This window comes from Erythrolamprus reginae, chromosome 2 (genome assembly GCF_031021105.1).
Source record: "Erythrolamprus reginae isolate rEryReg1 chromosome 2, rEryReg1.hap1, whole genome shotgun sequence".
Taxonomy (NCBI): Eukaryota; Metazoa; Chordata; class Lepidosauria; order Squamata; family Dipsadidae; genus Erythrolamprus; species Erythrolamprus reginae.
Genome location: NC_091951.1, coordinates 41,883,070 through 41,904,676, shown reverse-complemented (window position 1 = coordinate 41,904,676; position 21,607 = coordinate 41,883,070). Strand labels below are relative to the sequence as shown.

General features: G+C 41.2%; 1 protein-coding gene across 1 annotated transcript; it reads right to left on the bottom strand.

The window, feature by feature from the left end:
- Positions 1–66: 66 nt before the first annotated feature.
- On the bottom strand, positions 67–16,512 carry LOC139160274 (L-amino-acid oxidase-like). Its single transcript, XM_070737978.1, has 7 exons — positions 16,462–16,512; positions 12,800–13,014; positions 12,585–12,697; positions 11,259–11,460; positions 7,090–7,158; positions 2,776–2,912; positions 67–868 (listed from the first exon to the last, which is right to left on the bottom strand). Exons 1-7 carry the CDS (start codon positions 16,472–16,474, stop codon positions 67–69), a joined length of 1,551 nt encoding a protein of 516 aa, XP_070594079.1. The 5' UTR covers positions 16,475–16,512.
- Positions 16,513–21,607: the final 5,095 nt, after the last annotated feature.

Below are 21,607 nucleotides of genomic sequence, written 5' to 3'. Positions count from 1 at the left end.
GTTGCCAGAATGGGGAAAGGTGATTGTAGTTCTCTGTTTATAATTCTCATTTTGTTGACCTCCTTCTTAAAGTTGATTGTCACTGATCAGGTGGGTTCTTGATGGATTCTCAGAGGCCCAATTCACATCCCTTGCTGCTGTCAGCCCTGATTTAATTGTGTGGTCCAACCAACCACGAACTTTGGTAGTGTGTTCACCTGCAAAGTAGATTCTGCCTGCAGGTGTAGCAACTGGTTCACTAAACTCTTGAAACTGGTAGGGAGTGAAGGTGGTTATAGAGCCCATAGCATACTTATCCAGGCTCCATTTTTTAACCACTGATGTATAACAGAAAGCCTGGATCTCTTTCTTGGGCAGCTGATGGATGAATGAAAGGTCATTCATGACAATATCACCAATGCTCTTGGTATCAAGAGCGTGAAAGAAATTGGCATCATCAGCAACGACATAGGCCAAAATAACCCCAACGCCACTAGTAAAGTTATGGTTAGGGTAGTAGATGAATCGGGATGGAAGATCAGTTGTAGACTTCCCACCATGAATGCCATCAGCCTCCCAAAACTTCTTAGTGCAAGTGAGGAAGATCTTGGTGCCACTTCTGTAGTGGATAGCCCGCAAAGCGTGTGCTTTCTTTGGTGGAAGGGGTGGTTCAAACTTGATGCGACGGGTGGCCCTTGCTGTGGCGCACACAATGACGTAATCAGCTATCACATCTGACAGGGTATTTTCTGGGGTTTGATATTCCACTCTGACTTTCTCAGCATTCTGTTGTATCTTGACCACTTGGGCATTGAGATACACCATTTCCGCCATGGTTTGATACATGGATATAGGCAACTGGTCAAATCCACCAACAATTTCATCCAATCTGCAAGACCAAATGGGACAGAGGAAGTAAAAACCTGCTCGGCTAAAAATTGGATAATGATTTATTCATTATTTATTTATTTATTTTTATTTTATTTATTAGATTTGTATGCCGCCCCTCTCCGCAACCATGTCTGCTGGAAGTTTGTTTGAAGCATCTACTACTCTTTCAGTAAAATAATATTTTCTCATCTTGCTTCTGATCTTTCCCCCAACTAACCTCAGATTGTGCCCCCTTGTTCTTGTGTTCACTTTCCTATTGAAAACACTTCCCTCCTGAACCTTATTTAACTCTTTAACATATTTAAATGTTTCGATCATGCCCCCCTTTTTCCTTCTGTCCTCCAGACTGTACAGATTGAGTTCATTAAGTCTTTCCTGATACGTTTTATGCTTAAGACCTTCCACCATTCTTGTAGCCCGTCTTTGGACCCGTTCAATTTTGTCAATATCTTTTTGTAGGTGAGGTCTCCAGAACTGAACACAGTATTCCAAATGTGGTCTCACCAGCGCTCTATACAGCGGGATCACAATCTCCCTCTTCCTGCTTGTAATACCTCTAGCTATGCAGCCAAGCATCCTACTTGTTTTCCCTACCGCCGACTTCTGAAGTTTTTGCTAACACAGAACTGCCAATATAATACTCCGATTGAGGATTCCTTTTCCCCAATGCTAAGCAAAGTTTGCAGAATTCTGATACTTTTTCTGTCTATTTTAGAATTAATTGTGTTTTACATGAAATGATGTATTTACAGCCCAGAATATTAGTCTCAAGGTTTGTTTTACAGGATGCTTCAAAAAGGATATCTGGCAAGTGTTGGTGTAATGGTTTAACTAAAGCAGAGGAGATGTTACAAATAGAAGACATCTGCACAAATGCCAATCTGCTTCATCTGCCATTTATAACTGACATAAAAATTAGTATCTACTGATAATGCTACCATTATCATTCTACAGAGGAATCATGGAGTTTGTCATCTGCACCTCAATAACTGTCTGGTTTGGTTCTGTAACCCAACCAGACTGACACAAACTCCAGAGGATAATCAGAACTACAGAAAAAAACTATTGCTGCCAACCTGCCTTCCATTGAGGACCTGTATACTGCACGAGTCAAAAAAAGGGTGGGGAAAATATTTAAAGGGTAAATCACATCCTGGACATAAACTGTTTCAACTCCTACCCTCAAAACGCCGCTTCAAAGCACTGCACACCAAGACAACTAGACACAAGAACTGTTTTTCCCCAAACACCATCACTCTGTTAAACAAATAATCCCCTCAACGCTGCGAAACTATTTACTAAGTCTGCACTATTACTACTAGTTTTCCCCATCATTCCTATCACTCATTTCCTCCCACTTATGACTGTATGACTGTAACTTTTTGCTTGCATCATTAAGATTTTTATTAATTAATTATTTGACTTCTATGACTATCATTAGGTGTTGTGCCTCATGATGCTTGACAAATGTATCTTTTTCTTTTATGTACACTGAGAGCATATGCACCAAAGAAAAATTCTTTGTGTGTGCAATCACACTTGGACAATAAAGAATTCTATTCTATTCTATTCTATTCTGTTCTGTTCTATTCTATTCTATTACTGATAATTGCCATTTCTTGCAACTGCAGTAGTATGTTAGCTTAGGTTTCCCTTGCCAGTTGTGGTTTGGATTAACAGATACCGAACATAGCGATGCCATGACTTCATTTGGCATTAAAGAGTTAAGGATTTGTGTACATTCCCGCACCAATATAAGGAGAATTTGACTGTGGCCATGAATGTGCCTGTCCTCTTGCAGATTTTTAAAATCTCCAGTTCCTTGCAGATTCCCATGGATCCTTCAATGGATGAAGAAGGATTTCATCTTTAAATGATGAGGATGTCATCTACAGATTTGCTTACCGTTTTTCGTAAGTGAAAATATCATTGTTTCTCAGGGTCTCAATAAAAGATACGTAATAGGCAGAATCTTCATTCAGTAAGTCTCCAATCATATTTACAGCTCCCCGGCTCAGATTTCCTTCTTTAATTAGATATTCCTGTTTGGGGAGAAAAATCCTTCAATTCAATACATTTGCATACCTATAGCAGGCTTAGGGTCTGGATGGGTGTCAACAGGCTCAAACTCAAACCTGACAAGACGGACTGACTGTGGGTTCCATCCATTGCCCTGGGGGGGGGGAGGGAATTACTGACCCCCTCAGAGAGGGTCCACAACTTGGGCGTCCTCCTCGATCCACAGCTAACATTAGAGCACCATCCTTCGGCTGTGGTGAGGGGGGCGTTTGCCCAGGTTCGCCTGGTGCACCAGTTGCGGCCCTATTTGGATCGAGAGTCACTGCTCACAGTCACTCATGCCCTCATCACCTGGAGGCTCGACTACTGTAATGCTCTCTACATGGGGCTACCTTTGAAAAGTGTTTGGAAACTTCAGATCGTGCAGAATGTGGCTGCGAGAACAATCATGGGCTTCCCCAGATACGCCCATGTCTCATCAACACTCCGCAGCCTGCATTGGTTGCTGATCAGTTTTTGTTGGTTATGACCTATAAAGCTCTACATGGCATTGGACCAGAATACCTTCAGGACCGCCTTCTGCCTCATGAATCCCACAGAATTGGCCTTCTCCGGGTCCCGTTGACTAAGCAATGCTGCCTGGTGGGACCAAGGGGAAGAGCCTTCTCTGTGGCAGCCCCGACCCTCTGGAATCAATTCCCTCCAGAGATTAGAACTGCCCCCACCCTCCTTGCCTTTCGCAAGCTTCTAAAAACCCACCTGTCGCCAGGCTTGGGGAAGTTGATATTCTTCTTAGCTACTATGATTTATGTATGGTTTGCTTGGGTTGTGTGATTAATTTTTATGATAAGGATTTTAATCTGTTTTTTAATATTGGATTTGTACATTGCGTATTGTGTTGTGAGCCGCCACGAGTCTTCGGAGAGGGGTGGCATACAAATCTAATAAATTATTATTATTATTATTATTATTATTATTATTATTATTATTTATTAGACTTGTATGCCGCCCCTCTCTGTAGACTTGGGGCGGCTCACAGCAATGATAAAAACAATATACAATGACAAATCTAATAGTTAGAATCTAAAATAACAATAATACATTTAAAAAGTCTAAACAACAAGAAACCCCAATATATAAAAAACATACATACAGTCATATCATACACACACACAAAAAAAACCCCTACATAGGCAGGGAGAGATGTTTCAGTTCCCCCACGCTTGACGACAGAGGTGGGTTTTAAGGAGCTTACGAAAGGCAAGGAGGGTGGGGGCAGTTCTAATCTCTGGAGGGAGCTGCCTCCAGAGGGTCGGAGCCGTCACAGAGAAGGCTCTTCCTCTGGGTCCTGCCAAATGACATTGTTTAGTTGACGGGACCAGGAGGAGACCAACTCTGTGGGACCTAACCGGTCGCTGGGATTCGTGCGGCAGAAGGCGGTTTTGTAGATACCCTGGTCCTGTGCCATGAACAATGCCTGGGGAAATCTCAAGCAGGGTTATAATAGGAATGTAGTCTATATTTTAATATTTGTTGTTGTGCGTCCATGTATATGCCTATATTTCAATGCTTTAACTTTGCATATACAGTAATACCTCATGATACGAACTTAATTGGTGCAAGGAGGAGGTTCGTATGACGAAAGGTTCGTAAGACGAAACATTGTTTCCCATAGGAAACAATGTAAAGTCAATTAATCCGTGCAACCAAAAACCCCCCGCAAAAAAACGGCTTTCGGCGACTGCTGGGAAGCCGCGCGGCTGTTTTAAAAGGTGACAGCTGGCCTGGGGGGCTTCCCAGCACCCCCCCGAACCCGGGTTCGGGTTTCGGGGGGTGCTGGGAAGCCCCCCAGGCCAGCTGCGACCTTTTAAAACAGCCGCGCGGCTTCCCAGCTGTCTCTGAACGCCGAACGCGGAAGTTCGGCTTTGGCGTTCGGCTTCAGGAGACAGCTGGGAAGCGGCGCGGCTGTTTTAAAAGGTCGCAGCCGGCCTGGGGGGCTTCCTAGCACCCCCCTGAACCGAACCCGGGGTTCAGAAAATTTTTGCCTCTTCTTACGAACTTTGTTCGAGTTACGAACCGGCGTTCGGGAGGCTTCTGGGAAGCCCCGCCGCCCGGCTGTCACCTTTTAAAACAGCCGCGCGGCTTCCCAGCAGTCTCCGAACGCCGGTTCGTAACTCGAAAAAAGTTCGTAAGAAGAGGCAAAATTTTTCTGAACCCCGGGTTCGTATCACGAGTTGTTCATAAGACGAGGGGTTCGTATCTTGAGGTACCACTGTATACGTTTAATTTAATGATACATTTATGAAAGGGTATAAGCCTATTATAACCTACCCACAAAAAAGAAAGCATTGGCAATTCTGACCCAGAATTTGGGAGGATTTTTCAGTGGTAGCTTGCTGTTTAAACTAATTATATTCCACCTCATTCATTAAATATAATATGGCCACGTTGTCCATTAGACCAAATCATTTGCAAACTGCAGTCCAAGTGTCTCAGTCCAGACAGAATGCTTGTTAGCCAGTTTAGAGTTAATCCAGCACGAGCACAGAAAAGTTAAGCATGTAGTGTAAGTACTGTATGTCCTAAAATGAAAATATGGTATTTATTTATGTATTTATGTATGTATGTATGTATGTATGTATGTATGTATGTATGTATGTATGTATGTATGTAATTAATTAATTAATTAATTAATTAATTTGTATGCCGCCCCTCTCCGTAGACTCGGGGCGGCTCACAACAGCAATAGAACAATTCATAACAAATCTAATACTTTAAAAACATTTAAAAAACCCCATTATTAAGCAGACATACACACAAACATACCATACATAACTTGTATAGGCCCAGGGGAGATATCTCAATTCCCCCATGCCTGCCGGCAAAGGTGGGTTTTAAGGAGTTTACGGAAGGCAAGGAGGGTGGGGGAAGTTCTAATCTGCGTGGGGAGCTGGTTCCAGAGAGTTGGGGCCGCCACAGAAAAGGCTCTTCCCCTGGGACCTGCCAAACGACATTGTTTAGTCGACGGGACCCGGAGAAGACCAACTCTGTGGGACCTAACTGGTCGCTGGGATTCGTGGGGCAGAAGGCGGTCCCGGAGATATTCTGGTCCGAGGCCATGAAGGGCTTTATAGGTCATAACCAACACTTTGAATTGTGACCGGAAATTGATAGGCAACCAATGCAGACTGCGGAGTGTTGGTGTGACATTTCTGTGATGCACAGGTACCGTAGTTGGCATGCGGAGCCATATCTGCCGGCACGCAAACCATTGCCCTAGCTCAGGTAAAACATGCATGTCTGTGTCAGTCAGCTGATTTTTGGCTTGCACAGCCCTGGGAGGACCTTTTTGGCTTCCAGGGAACCTCCATGGGGATGGGGGAGGGCATTTTTACCTTCCCCTGGTTCCAGGGAAACCTTTGGAGCCTAGGGAGGGTGAGACATAAGCCTACTGGGCCCACCAGAAGTTGGGAAACAAGTTGTTTCCGGACTCCAGAGGGCCTCCGGGTTGGGGTGGGGGTGAGGGAAGCTGTTCTTGCCCTCCAAAGGCATTGAATTATGGGTGTGGGAACTCATGCGTGCACGATAGCGTGCGCCCACACCCTTTCGGCACCCGAGGAAAAAATGGTTCGCCATCACTGCCCTAAGATGAAAATCTGGTATTTCTGTGATGCCCTTAATTACTTTTTTGGTTGTGCTTTACTACATTTGTCAACAGTGACATGTCAATGGTATTCAGTTTGATTTGGGGAGTGTCAAGTTCTCACTCACCACTTCAAGAACTAACTTCAAATAGGCCAAACAGGCATTATTTCTGACTGTCTCTGCGTCAGGTTGGGATGCTTTTTAAAAATCCTCTGCAGGGCTTTAGGGCAGATGCAATCTCTTGCCATGAATCCTGCATGACAAAACAGGCCCCTCCCACTTTTACTTGGCAGTGCAAAATAAAAACCTTATTAAAAAAAACCACAGGTGGATCTTTAAATGACACCATTGTCATTGACTGCCATCTTCCTCTTTGGATTGCAATCTGTTTTAGTATTTGAAACTCTCAGAGGGCTCAGGAAGTAATTTGTCTCATATTCTGATAGTACTGTAAGAAGAATATGATAATACACCTTAACGATTACTCCACTACAAATTGTCGTCCCCCCCCCCCCCAACTGTTTGGAGACACAGTTCAGGGCACAATCCAAATACCTTCGTTGAGTAGGTGTCATATTTATGTAGTATGTAGCTGCAGTTAGTCCTTTTAAATTCTTCTATAACCTGAGAATGGTTTGGAAAGCAAAAAGGAGACATAGGAGAAGAGAAGTATTTGGTTAAAAATGTATTGCATCAAACAAAAGAAAAAAAAAGACACACCTGAAAAGATCAAATGCAGAATCAATCCTGATAAATTATTATACTGTACAGATTAGAACTAGGTTTATGATAAATGGGAAAAATTATTAAATTTAGTATGGTATAATAAAACTATAGCACTACAGTGCTACCTCTACTTAAGAACGCCTCTACTTAAGAACTTTTCTAGATAAGAACTGGGTGTTCAAGATTTTTTTGCCTCTACTTAAGAACCTTTTTCTACTTAAGAACCCAAGCCCTGAAAAATTTCTCAGGAAATTTAAGAGCAGCACTAAGGCCCGGCCAGTTTCCTGCCATTCCCCCTTTAATCCCGGCCATCTGGGCTGCCAGAGGAGCCTTTCGGTGGTGCTTAAGGAGGCTTTGGCAGTCCAGAGCGAACAAAGCATTTTCCTTTCTCTGGGCACATGGACAAGGAATAAACCTCTGCCAGCACCCAGAGAAAAGAAACGCTCCCTTCACTCTGGGCCGCTGAGGAGTCACCACGGCAAAGGAGAGGTGCCGGCCAGAAAGTGAGTGAGAGGCGAGAAGAGCCCTTCAGCATGGGAAGGAAGAGGCAGCAGGTAGCAGCAGCAGCAGCCAGTGTATGGGAGGCAGCCTCACTCCAGGTGTATTGGAGGCACGTGCCCCTCCTCGCCGCTTCAGAGTCCCTCTTTTTTTTTTAAAGCCCTAAAGTTTTGGATTTTTTTTTATTCCGCTCCCCTCACCTTCTTTCTTCGGCAGTGACTGTCCTCCTCATCTTCTTCCTCCTCTCCCTCCCACCCAAATTCTGAGCTTTTATTTCTTCCCTAATGGGCTTGCACGCCTTATTTGCTTTTACATTGATTCCTATGGGAAATATTGCTTCTACTTAAGAACATTTTTACTTAAAAACCTGGTCACAGAACGAATTAAGTTCTTAAGTTGAGGTACCACTGTATAATAAAACTACGGCACTCCTACACTTACAGACAAAATTATGGATCCAATATGAAGCAGTAGTGGGTTCCTACCAGAAGGATGCCACACTGGTAGCAAAGTGAGCTGTGTGCACAGCTTCGGGTGTCTTGCATGCGCGTGCATTTGTCCCAGAGTGTTTTTGCTTCTATAGAACAGCGTTTCCCAACCGGTGTGCCGCGGCACACTAGTGTGCCGCGAGACATCGTCAGGTGTGCCGCAGCGAGAGGCGGCGGAGGAGAGTGGGCGGATCGGGCGGGCAATGGGGCAGGGCGGAGAAGCCAGGGGCGCGTTTGGCCGGAGGCACCTACTGCCGCACCTCCCTGCCCCTGCCTCCCCACGGTGCCTCCGGCCAAACACGCCCCTGGCTTCTCCGCCCTGCCCCATTGCCCGCCCGATCCGCCCACTCTCCTCCGCCGCCGCCTCCTGCCTTGGGGCGAGCAATCCGGGAGTCCGGGACTGTGTGGCTTTGCGCCATGAAGAGAAAACGGCCGACTTTTCCCTGCTGCCGTTTTCTCTTCATGGCGCAAAGCCACACAGTCCCGGACTCCCGGATCGCTCGCTTCTCTGGCCAGCGCGGCGCTTTCCTGGGCAGATGGCTTTGCTGACCGGAGAAGTGAGCGATCCGGGAGTCCGGGACTGTGTGGCTTTGCACCATGAAGAGAAAACGGCCGACTTTTCCCTGCTGCCGTTTTCTCTTCATGGCGCAAAGCCACACAGTCCCGGACTCCCGGATCGCTCGCTTCTCCGGTCAGCAAAACCATCTGCCCAGGAAAGCGCCGCGCTGGCCGGAGAAGCAAGCGATCCGGGAGTCCGGGACTGTGTGGCTTTCGGCCGGGCTAACGGGAGGCGGTGTGAGGCCGGGCGCTGGGGACGTCTGGGAGGGCGAGGAGGCTGATGGCTGCTGCGCACTCCACTCTCTCTCCGGCTCTCTCTCGCTCTTTCTTTTACTCTCTGTTGCTGGCGTGGTGAACGAGAGAGAAAGAGAGAGAGAGAAAAAGGAGGGGAGAGAGAATGAGAGAAAGAAAGCAAGAGAAAGAGAGGGAAAGAAAGCAAGAGAGAGAGAGAAAGAAAGGGGGGAAGGAGGGAGAGGGAAAGACATAGAGGGAGGGAAGGAGGGAGAGAGAAAGAGAGCAAAAAAGAGAGGAAGAAAGAAAGAAAGAGGGATGGAGAGAAAGAAGGGAAGGAAGGAAGAGAAAGAGGGAGGGAGAAATAGAGTGAAATGGAGGAAGAGATTTTTTTTTTGTCCAAACTTTTCTTTAGCCCCCCCGCCCCCCCTTCAGTGTTCCCCAGAATTTTGAAAACATGAATAATGTGCCGCGGCTCAAAAAAGGTTGGGAAACACTGCTATAGAATACAAAAGAAGCAAAATTGTGTGAGGGAACGTGCGTGCGCAAGGGATTTCAGGGATTTGTTTAGTTTTGCACATGCGCGAAAACAAAAAAAATCACCGAACTCTCATGCGTGTGCATGTCCCCTCGCAACATTTTGCTTCCTGTGCATGCGCAGAAGCAAAAGCACACTGGAACACATGCACGCAAGACATCTGAAGCTGCGTGCAAAGCGCACCGGTATCAGCAGTAGGAGCAATCCGCCAGTGATATGAAGATAAATTAAAGAGCAGGGGTGGCGCATAATAAAAAACGAACAAATAGACAAATGCACATCTCCGGGACCACCTTCTGCCGCACGAATCCCAGCGACCGATTAGGTCCCACAGAATGGGCCTTCTCCGGGTCCCGTCAACTAAACAATGTCGTTTGGCGGGACCCAGGTGAAGAGCCTTCTCTGTGGCGGCCCCGGCCCTCTGGAACCAACTTCCTCCAGAGATCAGAATTGCCTCCACTTTCGTAAGCTCTTTAAAACCCACCTCTGCTGTCAGGCATGGGGGAACTGAGATATTCTTTCCCCCTGGGCCTCTACAGTTTATGCATGGTATGTCAGTATGTATGTCTGGTTTTTTATAATAAGGGTTTTTAGTTGTTTTATTATTGGATTGCTGCATTTTGTTTTTATCACTATTGTTAGCCGCCCTGAGTCCACGGAGAGGAGCGGCATACAAATCCAATAAATAAATAAATAAATAAATAAATAAATAAATAAATAAATAAATAAACAAATAATAAATAAATAAATAATAAATAAATAAATAAATAAATATTTTAAAAAATGAAAAAATCAATAACGAAGAAAAAAAATTCACATGGGGATAAAAAAATAACATGTTGCTACCCTTCCTGGATATTTTTAATTTATTTTATTTTTATTTATTAATTCAATTTCTATGCCGCCCTTCTCCTGAGATTCAGGGTGGCTTACAGCAAATTTATGCACAGTATGTTAGAAATCTACTAATCAAATCTAGCATTAAATACTATCCTAAAACCCCATGCTAAAAATAAATCAATCACATCCATACATGCATTAACTTACTGGCTGGGCTACATATTAGAGATTCATTGGCCCCCAAGCCTGTCTGCAAAGATGGGCCTTCACCTTTGATATCCTCAACAGCACAGGGAATAATGGCAAATTAGAAATCCAAAATCTATTGGGAAAACAACCAATAGTAAACAAGTGATCCATTATTACAGAAACAGTCTAACCTCTCATAAGAAAAGGATAATGCTTACACACACCAATATTATAGTGGGTTGCTACCGGTTTGGACTGGTTTACACAAACCGTTAGCAGAAATTTGACTCCATTCGCCAAGGCATAGTCGTGATGGCCAGCTTGCCATGCCCCTGAACCGGTTCCCTGATGACCGCTGCTTGAAAACGGCTGGCAATAAGCCCTCTTTGCATACTTCCAAACCAGTAGGAAAGGTAAGAGGGCAACCCACCCCTGATGGAAAACCTCCTTGCACATTAAAAAACAAGCAGAACCTCAGTCACTCCATTATGACCTTCACCTTGACTTTTTTTACTATACCCTGAGCATAGCTCTGGACAATACCGAAACTAGTTTTAGAGAATGCTTTTGATACGTTTGTCTATGTAATTCACTGCTTGAAACAAGCCATAGCATAACTTTCCTGATTAAAGATAAATTTTACAATTTATCTGAACCTTTTTGAGGGACTCTTGATAGAGCTGTGAAGCTGATTTGCCTTCTTCTGAGGGCTTCACGGGATATTTCAAGAGGCCGGGGTCTTTCTTGACTTCCCATACTCTCTTCCTGATGTTTTTAATAAAATACCAGGCATTGTCGTCTTCCTGTACAAATTCGTTTAACTTGAGACCAAACTTTCTGATATATTCCCGGATAATCCTGGGGAGAGGAAAGGAGAAAACAGTGAAAGAATGATGTATAGTTCTGTGCAGAAGATAGCACTGAAAAGGATTGCATCTGATAATCAAGAGAATTAAAGTGCAAATGTGAAGGTGAAATAATTATTCTGCCATCATTTCTGGAGTATCATTGTCTGTTTTTCACTTTGCTTTACACATAGAAAGAAAACTTTCTAGCATGCACTTAGCCAGAATTTCCAGTTTCAACAACAGCCTTTTCCCTCTGTGAAAAAAGAGAAAGAGCTACCAATTGAGGAGAGGAAGCCGAGGGGGGTGGGGGACGCAGAAAAACATCAACCCCTCTAAAATTGCTTGATAAACTCTTACAAGTCATTTGTCTTACCAAAATCATTCTGGCTCATTTTCATCACATCAATAGATACTTGGAAGAAAGATAAGATCAAACAGAATGATTCCAATCCAAATTAAACTGGTTTTATTCATCATCATCATCATCATCATCATCATCATCATCATCATCATCATCATTAATTAGACTTGTATGCCGCTCTTCTCTGAAGACTCGGTTCGGCTATTTGCCCTGCCTTTTAGGGTCCTTTTTTTTTTACTTCCCTGTGGAGCCTACAGTCTTATAATTTCCTAGTAGTCTCTCATCCAAGTATTAAACAATATCAGGTTGAGCCTGCTTAGCTTTTTGAAAGCCAAGCTAGATATTTCCACCTAATTTGTCCTCTTAATTCTGAAGGAAATTAGCTTAACCAATCTTGTGAATGCTCCAGCAGCAATACTCCGTTCCATGCCTCATCAGGCTTGTCCTGTTCACCCAGTATAAATTGCTGTAGGCTCTGTTGCCAAGTTGTAAATGGCTACTGAACCACCCTTATAAATTTGTGGAATTTAATGCTGGCCGGCCTTCCCAGAGTCTAAAATAGCAATGTTGTTTCAGGACATACATCCACATTAGTGGTGGGCTGCTCCTGGTTTAGCCTGGTTCTGCAAACCGGTAGTAGCAGCGTGGGGAGTTTCTACTCACTCACCCAGGGCACTTCTGCCTATGCAGAACCCACTGCTGTTCCACGACCCTCCAGGCTTCTTAGTATGCAAGGAGAAGAGATAGGTAAACAAGTTCACCTCACATTTCACCTTTGTGCCTCAGAGATGCGCATGGGGCCCAGATTGGCATACCAGCCTTCTATGTCATTTCGGTAAGTGATCACTCGACCTCCCACACGTCCACTAGCTTCAAGAAGCGTCACCTGGAGCCAAAGAGGAAAGCCAGATTCTGGTGTCATCCTTTTGGATTACCCAAGAGCTGTGAGTAAGAGGCGTCATTCTAAAGTAATTCTTCAATGTCTTACCTTATGCCCAGCCCCTGCAAGAACGTAGGCTGCACTAAGTCCAGCCATTCCTGCACCTACAACCACAACATGTTTTGGATTTGATGTCTCTTCCAGACCATTTCTGGCGATCTCTAGAAATTCTTCATAATCATCTTCTTGGAAGCATTCTGCTAGGGGGCCTCTGTCATCTGCACAGCTTCCCAAGGCAGCCAAGAACAGCAGTGAGAAAGTAACTGGATAAAACACAAACAAAAATGGAGTTACAGAAACAAAATCCATTCAGATGTTGTAAGACATCTTCCTTATGGAGGAAGAAACCAGGTTAAGGAGTCTTCGGAGAGGGGCGGCATTACAAATCTAAATAAACAAATAAACAAACAAATAAACAAACAAATAAACAAACCAACAAACAAACCAACAAACCAACAAACAAGGTTAGCTCCGCTCCGGTAGTGATTTTTGGGATGCACACGCAGCTTGTTTGGCTTCTGTGTATGTGTAGCAAGCGAAATCTTGTGAAGATGCTTGCATGAGCGAGGTTATGGAGATTTTCACAGATTTTTTGCTTCTTATCTGTCCCCACTATTTCTTTATTGCTACCACATGTAGTAAAAAGTTCCTTCCTTACTTTTACATTTCTAACAATCCGGTTCTATATTATTACACATTTTTCCCAATTTCATCTGTGTTAAGTTTTGGTTTTCTTTGAATGCAGTCGACAATGTTAATTTATAGTTCTTGTTCCGTATTCATTCCCATTGCTCTAAATTTATATTGTGGCCTATATAGAAACATAGAAAAATAGAAGTCTGACGGCAGAAAAAGACCTCCTGGTCCATCTAGTCTGCCCTTATACTATTTCCTGTATTTTATCTTAGGATGGATATATGTTTATCCCAGGCATGTTTAAATTCAGTTACTGTGGGTTTATCTACCACGTCTGCTGGAAGTTTGTTCCAAGGATCTACTACTCTTTCAGTAAAATAATATTTTCTCACGTGGCTTCTGATCTTTCCCCCAACTAACTTCAGATTGTGTCCCCTTGTTCTTGTGTTCACTTTCCTATTAAAAACACTTCCCTCCTGAACCTTATTTAACCCTTTAATATATTTAAATGTTTCGATCATGTCCCCCCTTTTCCTTCTGTCCTCCAGACTATACAGATTGAGTTCATTAAGTCTTTCCTGATACGTTTTATGCTTAAGACCTTCCACCATTCTTGTAGCCCGTCTTTGGACCCGTTAAATTTTGTCAATATTTTGTGACCAAGTGATTATTGAACTCTTCACAATTTCCTCTTCCATTCCTACTTCCAATAGGTATGCATATGTTTTTGCTAGGAATTTTTCTTCATTCCCCATCAGTATTATATCTAATTGTTGTGGTATTCTTTGTATTCCAAATTCTTCCATATCTTTTCTATATCTTGACTGTGTAAGTATGGCCACCAATCTATGATTATACTTTGTTCCTTTAATTCCTGATTTGGTTTAAGCTTCCACTGACTATCTAATAATTCTTTATATCTTACCATCTTTTTCTTATCTAATGCATTTGGGTATATTGTTCCCTCCAATGGTGAAACCCAATGTGGCAATTTTATATAATGGGTTTTTAAAAAACTTTTTTTAAACTTTACTTTTTTAACTTTTTAAAAACTTTAAAAAAAGTTTTTTACTTTACATATCTATATTAATGTACGTATCTCTTATTTCAACAGAACTACAAGTGTTTCTTTTTATGTTTATATCACAAGAAGGCATGACAGCCTATTTCTAAATTGTGTTCTTCTATTGTTTAATTGTCTAATTTTATCCACTTCCTAATTCATAATAATCCCGCAGTTTGGTAATAGAATTCCCATGTTGGTAGTCCAAGGCCACCTCTGCTTTTATTATCTTGCAGTACCACCAAAGACTTTGTGACAAACCTCACTTACTAATTTTTAGTTTGCTCTTCTTTTATTGCTACAAATATTAGAAATGTTTCCAGGCAAATTGACTATAATCCATCTCATTAATTTGAATCTGACCACTCGATTAAATGGCAACTGATTTTAAATGATAAAAGTTTATGAAGTCTTGAAATCCAAACATAGAATAATAATAACACATCTGTGATTTCACATTGTGGTGAACAGCTACTACTATTACGAGTACTACTACTACAACAACAACTACTACTACTAATAATAATAATAATGAACAAATTCATCATCAGTTAATTGCAAAAGGCAGCTTTACTCGGAACAGCTGAAATCCTGTGATGATACCTTTAACATCATAAAAAATCGCAGCCAACCCACACTCAGTAAAAGACATTGGAATACTAATATCAAACGACCTAAGTGCTAAAGCCCACTGCAACAATATCGCCAAAAAGGCTTCCAGAGTTGTTAACCTGATCCTACATAGCTTCTGCTCTGGCAATCTCACACTACTGACTAGAGCCTACAAAACCTATGCCAGACCCATTGTCGAATACAGCTCATCTATCTGGAACTCATACCACATCTCAGACATCAACACTCTCGAAAACGTCCAAAGATATTTCACCAGAAGAGCCCTTCACTCCTCCACTCGAAACAGAATACCCTATGATCATAGACTAACTATCCTGGGTCTTGAAAGCTTAGAACTGCGGCGCCTAAAACACGATTTAAGTATTGCCCACAAGATCATATGCTGCAACGTCCTTCCGGCCAACAACTACTTCAGCTTCAACCGCAACAACAGAAGAGCACACAACAGATTCAAACTTAATATTAACCGCTCCAAACTTGACTGTAAAAAATATGACTTTAGCAATTGAGTTGTCGAAGCGTGGAACTCATTACCGGACTCAATAGTGTCAACTCCCAACCCCCAACATTTCTCCCTTAGACTCTCCACGATTGACCTCTCCAGGTTTCTAAGAGGCCAGTAAGGGGCATATAGAATAGAATAGAATAGAATAGAATAGAATAGAATAGAATTTTTTATTGGCCAAGTGTGATTGGACACACAAGGAATTTGTCTTGGTGACACTTGGTGACAATAGTGCACTGATGTGCCTATTGTCCCCTGTCAAATTGTCTTTCCTTATCTCATATATCATATATATTCTCTCCTTATCTCTCTCTCTCTCTCTCTCTCTCTCTCTCTCTCTATATATATATATATATATATATATATATATATATATATATATATATATCTCCTAGTCTCCCTTAATTTTCAAATTCAGCTTAAACATGTGACATATATATATATATATATATATATATATATATAGTATATATATCATATATATTCTCTCCTTATCTCTTATATCATATATATTCTCTCCCTCCCATCTACTTCTCTTCTTTTTTACTTTCTATCTTTATATATATTACTTAATGTCTATTCTTTTCCATATGTATTGTATATTGGACAAAGAATAAATAAATAAATAAATAAATAAATAAATAAATAAATCAGTGTCTGAGTATCACAGATCCTTAGGAAGGATTTGATAAATTGACAAAAATGCCAAATCCAGTATGAACATCTGGCTAACTTTACTATGAACCAGTAATAAAAATGTCTAATCCAGCCTAAACATTCACCCAACTATGTTTTGAGCCATAATATATTAAATAATACATTCCATTCAAGCCATCATATAGTTAGTGAGTCTTAGGCAAAAAAGGTACTTACAGAAGACGTTCATCTTGTTGGCTTGTAGACTGTCATAGCAATGCTTAGAAGAAGATTTACTTTGCAAAGTGTGCAAAACACTTTGATTCACATGCCGAGAGGATGCACTGGAGAATGTTTTTGTACCCCAGCTAACCTTCTCGACTACATTTTTGTCCTCCCATTCTAATTATACATAAAACAAGGAACAAGGAAATCAACTCTTCTGGATTTACACCCTTGAGGAAGCCACATGAAAGGACTATTTCAGTTCTGAGAGTTATTCAGGAATTTTAGATGCTGCTTATACAGCTGGATCTAATTGTAAAATGAATTTCAGTTGACTTTTCTATCATTTGACATCCAAATTCCTCCTGCAATACTCTAGTTTTAAAAAATTGAATGAGGAAGCTGGCGAGAAATTATGTGAAGTTAAAAGTCCACACATTTTAAAGTTCCCAAGGTTGAAAAACTCTGATCTACAGGAACCTTTCTCAGCCCTTTTATCCTGGAGGAGACCTTATAATAAATTTCAAGCCTTAAGGAACCCGGAATTACGAGAATTTAAAGAAATCAAAACAGCAGCTTTGGAAAGCGCTCAAGCAGTAGTGGTATTAGGGTGGAAGGATAGCAATAAATGGACAATTCAAAATTGGTACTGGTACATGGTGGACCACATCCACTTCGAAATTATGGAAATAAGATTAAATAACTTTGATGAAAATAAATTGGAGAAGCTGATGGCACGATGGAATAAGGTGAAAAATTATACCTTAAGTAGAATTTATGACGACAATGTGAAAAATAAATTCCAATCACTTTTTGTATGTAAAGAAATGTAAACCGGAGCTAAGGAAGAAATTGAAACTTATTGTAAATAATATAACCCCCTAAATGGTGGTGGGTTTTTATTGGTGTTGGGCACGTTTTTTAAAATTATTTTTTGTTTTTAGTAAATAAATTTAAATTTAAAAAAAAAAAAAAAGCCTTAAGGAACCCCTGCTTAAAGATAAAAAAAATATATAAAAACATTTTGATACAATTAACTTTTAATCTAGATAATACATGTATTACAAGAGAATAGCAACAGCTAGCAGCTAAGTTACAGTGCTCAAAAATGTCCAAAACGTTTTCCAGAATGTTCTTTCTGCACCAACTCAGGAAACTCAAACTGCCCAACGAGCTGCTGATACAGTTCTCATTGAGTCTGTCACCTGCACCTCTATAACTGTTTGGTTTGGTTCTGCAACCCAACAAGACCGACACAGACAATTGCTGCCAACCTGCCTCCCATTAAGAACCTGCATACTGCACAAGTCAAAAACAGGGTGGTGAAAATATTTACTGCCCCCTCACATCTTGGTCGCAAATTATTTCAACTCCTACCCTCAAAACATCACTGCAGAGCACTGCACACCAAGACAACTAGACACAAGAACAGTTTTTTCCCCAAACGCCATCACTTTACTAAACAAATAATTCCCTCAACACCGTCAAGCTTTTTACTAAGTCTGCACTTCCATTTCTACTAGTTTTTTCTCATCATTCCTATCATCCTTTTCCTCCCACTTAGGACTGTATGGCTGTAGCTTGTTGCTTATAACCTAAGATTTTTATTAATTTTGTTTCTTCATTGCTTATTTGACCCCTACGGCAATCATTAAGTGTTGTACCACATGATTCTTGACAAATGTATTTTTTTCTTTTATGTACACTGAGAACATGTATGAAAAATACAGAGTTGACACTGGTAAATTAGCAGTTTTTATTTGGTTTAAACAGGCAGGTTTAACAGATCGGATTGAGTACAATAAATTCTCTCTGAGGGAAAGTGTCACGTCATTGTATTTATATGGTTCACAATGTAACAAACTCTATCTGACATGGTAACAAGCCTCCCGCCAAACGAACCAGCCAATCAGGAGACTACATGCAGATATTGAACTCTGGAACCTTCTTCATGAATATTTAACAATATGCACCAAAGACTTGTGTGTCCAATCACACTTGGCCAATAGATAATTCTATATATATTCTATATAAACTCACAATGCTTTTTGTAACAATAACTGCCTGTGTCTTTTCCATTCCTTTTTGGAAGGGCAGCAGAAGGATTTTTGGTGATCCCTTTAGAGTAGGGGTCTCAAACTCGCGGCCTGTGGGACAACTGCAGCCCACAGGACAATAGTTTGTAGCCCCCACCTGAACATCAAAGTGTAATGTTGCTGAAAAAGTGTGCTGAAACTGAAAGTGATTATTTACTGCTTGCTGCAAGGAGGTAAATTGCTGGGAGGCAGAGGCCAAATGGTGGGGGCCAGTGGGTGGGGCTACATTTGGTGTATAAGATGGACCCAAATTTTCACTCTCTTTTAGTGGGGGGGAAAGTGTGTCTTATATGGTGAAAAATACATTCTTCAAGTAAAAAGGTCCTTACTAGATTCCTTAATAACTTCAACAATAGCAGAGGAATTGGAAAGATTATGGAACAAGAATTTTAAATTTACATTGTTGACTGCATAGAAACATAGAAACATAGAAGACTGACGGCCTTCTATATTCTGTATTTTATCTTACAATGGATATATGTTTATCCCAGGCATATTTAAATTCAGTTACTGTGGATTTACCAACCACTTCTGCTGGAAGTTTGTTCCAAGGATCTACTACTCTTTCAGTAAAATAATATTTTCTCATGTTGCTTTTGATCTTTCCCCCAACTAACTTCAGATTGTGTCCCCTTGTTGTTGTGTTCACTTTCCTATTAAAAACACTTCCCTCCTGAATCTTATTTAACCCTTTAACATTTTTAAATGTTTCGATCATGTCCCCTCCTTTTCCTTCTGTACTCCAGATTATACAGATTGAGTTCATGAAGTCTTTCCTGTTACGTTTTATGCTTAAGACCTTCCACCATTCTTGTAGACCGTCTTTGGACCCATTCAATTTTGTCAATATCTTTTTGTAGGTGAGGTCTCCAGAACTGAACATAATACTCCAAATGTGGTCTCACCAGCGCTCTATATAAGGGAATCACAATCTCCCTCTTCCTGCTTGTTATACCTCTAGCTATGCAGCCAAGCATCCTACTTGCTTTCCCTACTGCCTGACCACACTGCTCACCCATTTTGAGACTGTCAGAAATCACTACTCCTAAATCCTTCTCTTCTGAAGTTTTTGCTAACACAGAACTGCCAATGCAACCATAGCAAGAATTGTATACGCTCAATATTGGAAACCTGAAAACACACCAAGTGATGAAAAGATAAGATATTGGAATGTGCAGAGATGTACAGGCCCACATTGGAAATGGAAGGCAAAGAAGAAACAGAATTTTCTTCAGAACAGAACAGAGAAATAAAGATTTATAGAAATAAATGTAAATAACCGCATGAAACATATGACACACAATACTGTTAAAAATGTTTATTGATATGTAAATTGGAAATATGAATAATAATCATAATAATTAAAAAAGAACAATGGCACCACTAATGTATTACCTTCACTGAAAAGCTAGGGCCCACATTCACGGATGTTATCTGCCGTGAAAATAGTGCAGGGTGAACTGTATAGCACAGCAAAGCATCAGCACAGGAAATGTTTTATGGTATCTTGCATTATAACAAAAGCTGTTTTTCTGATAATTTTTCTGTCAGAATAACAGAGTTGGAGGAAGTTTTGAAGGTTACTTGTAATCTAACCTTCTGCTCAAGTAGGAAACGCTTTCAGACAAATGACATAAAATATTCCATAAAATTTGGCAAATTTTACTTTCAGGAGAATCATGGGTTCTGGATTTTGGATGCATTTTGTAACGTGCAACTGTTGGTTATGACCTATAAATTGGATTTGGTATTATGTACTGTATTGTTTTTTATTATTGTTGTGAGCCGCCCCGAGTTTGCAGAGAGGGGCAGCATATAAATCCAATAAACCTAAACCTAAACCATAAAGCATAGGTCAAGCATGGCATAGGACCAGACTATCTTCGAAACCACCTTCTGTCATACGAATCCCAGCGACTGCTGAGGTCCCACAGAGTTGGTCTCCATAGGGTCCTGTCGATCAAACAATGTCGGCTGGCAGGACCTAGAGGAAGAGCCTTCTCCGTGGGGGGCCCGGCCCTCTAGAATCAGCTTCCCCTGCAGATTCGCACTGCCCCCACCCTCAAAACTTGATTGTTTAATGAATGGTATTGATAGTTTTTTAATTAGCATTTTAAAGATTGTTTTTAATGTATTATTAATTGGATTGTTATTACTGTTTCCTGTTTTTCTGTACATGCTGTGAGCTGCCCCAAGTCCTCGGAGAGGGATGGCATATAAATCCAATTAAATCTTAAATCTTAATCTTAGCCCATTTGGTATTTTGGTTCAAAAGTTGGTTTTGGTTCAAAACAAATGGTCCACTGTTTTGGCCCGTTAAAGACTACAGAAACCAGTGTTTTAGTAGTACAGTGTTCCCTCGATTTTCGCGGGGGATGCATTCCGAGACCACCCGCGAAAGTCGAATTTCCGCGAAGTAGAGATGCGGAGGTAAATACACCATTTTTGGCTATGAACAGTATCACAGGCCATCCCTTAACACTCTAAACCCCTAAATTACCCTTTCCCATTCCCTTAACAATCATTTACTCACCATTATTACTGGTACTCACCTTTGAATAAGACACTTAGTGATTCTGATATTTATAAACATATTTATTAACAATAATTATTTTTTTTGTTATTTATTTGCAAAAATTATTAGTTTGGCAATGACGTATGACATCATCAGGCAGGAAAAACCGTGGTATAGAAAAAAACCCGCGAAGTATTTTTTAATTAATATTTTTTAAAAAAACCGTGGTATAGGCTATTCGCGAAGTTTCAACCCGCGAAAATCAAGGGAACACTGTATACCTGTATATAGGTTTTCTTGAGAGGACTTCCTTTCCAAATTGGGGTGGCATGCTAGTAATCCTTTTCATTCTGTGGTTTATAACTTGTTAATTTAGTTAGGCTAAATCATCTTACCTCCCCCAATCCCTTCTGGCATCAAAACTCTGGGACTACAGAACTCTCAATTTGTGTGCTGGAAATTTTAGTCTGAAACACCTGGAAGTTGCCAAAATAGGAAAAGTGGCTGATGTTCTCTGTTTATAATTCTCCTTTTGTTGACCACCTTC

What these genes read in the sequence shown, in the direction of transcription:
- LOC139160274 (XM_070737978.1), bottom strand. An exon ending in CGCATCTCTGAGGCACAAAG is followed by an intron (nt 11,461 to 12,584) that starts GTGAAATGTGAG and finishes TCCTCTCCCCAG; the next exon opens with GATTATCCGGGAATATATCA. An exon ending in ATGACACCTACTCAACGAAG is followed by an intron (nt 2,913 to 7,089) that starts GTATTTGGATTG and finishes CTCCCCAAACAG; the next exon opens with GAATATCTAATTAAAGAAGG.